Consider the following 3,004-nt stretch of genomic DNA (forward strand, 5'->3'; position numbering starts at 1 on the left):
TACTAGTATGCTATGTTCTATGACTGCCAAAGTAATAGCTATCACTGCTAAAATATGAGGGCAATAAGGTTTATCTTTTATTTTTGTACCGATAATGATATCATGTTTATTGAACAAATGGGACAAATCGAAGCTGGTAATGTCATGTCATGACGTAATGACTGTAATAGAACATTTGGTCCGTGTTATCCAACTCTCCTTATTAGAGAGTAAGATTTAAGCTGCTTGTGTGTATGTGTGTGTGTGTGTGTGTGTGTGTGTGTGTGTGTGTGTGTGCGTGTCTTGAATACATGCACATAGAAATATATATATTTTTAGGTTTCACTGGAATGTACAATTCCTTGATTTTTAATACCTGAGACCTTCTGTTTTTCAATTTTATCATTTTAGCAACTATCATCAAATGTCTTCAAAGCTATGAAACTCTTTGTCTTCTCCTCACACTGGACATAGTTAATTTACTTAGTCAGTTGCTCTGATTGAAGGTGTAAATCTGATCTGTGGCTTGATCGGATTATTGATCACAATTGCAATTCCTTTTCCATCAATAGCAGGCAATGTGATGGATCCTTTTTGTCTTTTTCATTTAAAAAAATAGAACATCTTGTCAAACAATAACCATAACCCAAAGTGTGATAATATTGATATTAAGGCAAAGTAGCATTTTTAGTATACATCTGTGTCTTATTTTACGTTTTAATTATGTGAGAGAAACATACAAATAAATCGGTAATTGTCAAGTTAGTTTGTGTATCTACAACAAAGTTTCTGTTTTATTTCCACTATTATCCAGGCAAGCTGTGTTAATAGTTCTTGGGATTATTTTGATGTTCGAAAAGACCTTCCTCAGTTTGGGGCAAGAGGAGACTTTTAAGGCTCTAAATTTCTGTTTTGAGATATTTTCCAAAAATCCCAGAGTTTGGTCTGTTCCAGCAGTGCTTTTATCCACTAAGATGGTGTGTAAATTATGAAGAAAAAAGTACATAAAATTCAACTGTTTCATTTCCTTGTGCTGCTCTAGAGAACCTGTTTAACCTGTTTAACCATGAAAAGCATGTGTGACTAATGACATATTCAATGGTTCTTGCATTTTGGAGGTAAAAGGCTTTTGGATTAAGGATTGATTAAGCTCCGGTGGTGGATGTGAAACGCCAGTATTTGTGATATGTCCTGCCTTAAAAGAGGAGGAACAATGTGGGAGTGTCTGCGTTACCTGATAAACTGGTCATTTGAGAAGAGACTTTATAACGCAGTTTTGAGGAAGAAGCTGCATGTGTGAAGTTACTTGGACGAATCTAGCACAATGGAAACCCCTCTCTTCCTCATACTTCTGGCCCTGGTTTGCTGTTGTAAAGGAGACAACTGGGTGTCTCCAACCTTTTGCCATAATCAACAGTGTCCTCAATATGAAGTGATTGAGACAAACAAGGTAGGTTTTCAGCCACACCAAACTGATTGTGTTCTTTTGGACTGAGAATGACCTAGCAACCAGCTTTATGATCATGTTTTCTGCAGGACTTTGAAACTAGATTGTATGTTGCTACAAACTGGATCACCACCAAGATCAAAACTTCTGGGAGTCTCGACATGATTGCTGCTGATTCTAGGCTGAGGAGTTTCTGCAAAATACAGAAGAACAAGGGTATGTTAAACACCAAGCTCTAAGTGATCTCTTCACCACAGAACCAGGGTTTTTTGTGGGCTATTATTACAAATACTCTGGCCATGGCATATTCTTCAGCAATAGATGGGAGAAACTGTTACAATTCTTTTGGTCTAGATCAGGGTTGTCAAACTTACGGTCTGAGGGTCGGATTGAAACTGCTTGTGGGCCTGATCCGTCCTGTGAGATTATTTTGCAAAAATATTTTTTGCAAAATATCAAAGTCAATTCCAAAAATGTTTACATTAGTCACCATAAAGTTTATCTTCAAATGATTTCATTTCTGCAATGAGTAATATTTACAAAGATTTATCACCATGTTGTTGGTGTTCTTGTTATTTGTCTCCACCAGGAAAGGCTATTCCTATTGACACCTGGCCCGTGCTTGTGACCAATAGCAAGAATGAGTCAGAACTATTCCTCTCTTGGTTTCTTCCTCCTGGCATCCCACTGCCTGAAAACAGTGACCCAACCGTTTCAGTGCAAACAAAATCAGAAGGCATTGTTTATGTCAGGTGAGTTGCTGGTAGTGAATCACTGCTGATATATGGATTTATACATTTGGCCAGATTAGAAAAATTAAGGCAAAATTTACAAGATTTAAATTTAGATCATATATTTTATCTAATCAGGACAAATGTGTGTTGTTATTGCATCTGTTACAGGGTTTTTGGAGGCAAGCCGTCAATAGAAACTGGTAAAGACAATGCAAGGAGGCTTAGGGAGGTCCTGAATCAAGCAGGAAAAAGCTTTGATCATGACAATTACTTTGGAGCTGGATATGACTCCTTTTTTTCTATCACTTACCACAATGAAATCTGGATCACTGCTGCCTGACCTAAATCTCTCATTCCAGGATGTTACTATGTCCGCAGTTACTCAGTCTTGGTTTTAAAGTTTATCAGTGAGGCTTTTATCCACCACTGGACTTACAAAATAAAAAAAAATACCAACTCATGCAAAATAAATAATTGAATAATAAAATTGCATTTTGACTGACTGACTGACTGACTGAATTAATGAATGAATGAATGAATGAATGAATGAATGAATGAATGAATGAATGAATGAATGAATGAATACCCTATTGACCCCAAGGGGAAATGAATGTGTTTACATCAGCAGGGGAGGCTGCTATCCTCCAGAGCCATCTTAAAAAAGAAAAGAAAGGAGATCGAGGCAGAGGAAGAGGGGAAAAAAAAGCCACTCCCAAACTAGGCTCCTATAGGGGGGCACAATGTGGGAGGAGGAAAAATATTTCAGCACATAAGCAACAAAAGACATTACAAATAAGACATTAAGAGGGTGTTGGGGAGGAAAGGTGTCACAGCACAGATGCTG

General features: G+C 37.4%; 1 protein-coding gene across 1 annotated transcript; it reads left to right on the forward strand.

Moving 5' to 3' along the window:
- The first annotated feature begins 1,103 nt into the window (after nucleotides 1–1,103).
- On the forward strand, nucleotides 1,104–2,663 carry soul2 (heme-binding protein soul2). Its single transcript, XM_086161241.1, has 4 exons — nucleotides 1,104–1,429; nucleotides 1,516–1,642; nucleotides 2,016–2,178; nucleotides 2,329–2,663. The coding sequence occupies exons 1-4, from the start codon at nucleotides 1,304–1,306 to the stop codon at nucleotides 2,498–2,500; spliced, it is 588 nt and encodes a 195-aa protein (XP_086017367.1). The 5' UTR covers nucleotides 1,104–1,303; the 3' UTR covers nucleotides 2,501–2,663.
- The last annotated feature ends 341 nt before the right edge of the window (nucleotides 2,664–3,004 follow it).

This window comes from Fistularia commersonii, chromosome 2 (genome assembly GCF_037954325.1).
Source record: "Fistularia commersonii isolate RoL2024-O1a breed Wild chromosome 2, RoL_Fcom_v1.0, whole genome shotgun sequence".
Lineage (NCBI taxonomy): Eukaryota > Metazoa > Chordata > Actinopteri > Syngnathiformes > Fistulariidae > Fistularia > Fistularia commersonii.

Excerpts from the sequence above, each read along its gene's own strand:
- soul2 (XM_086161241.1), top strand. The coding sequence starts at position 1,304 with ATGGAAACCCCTCTCTTCCTCATACTTCTGGCCCTGGTTTGCTGTTGT. Across the intron at positions 1,430-1,515 it reads AAGTGATTGAGACAAACAAG|GACTTTGAAACTAGATTGTA; the intron begins GTAGGTTTTCAG and ends TGTTTTCTGCAG. Across the intron at positions 1,643-2,015 it reads CAAAATACAGAAGAACAAGG|GAAAGGCTATTCCTATTGAC; the intron begins GTATGTTAAACA and ends TGTCTCCACCAG.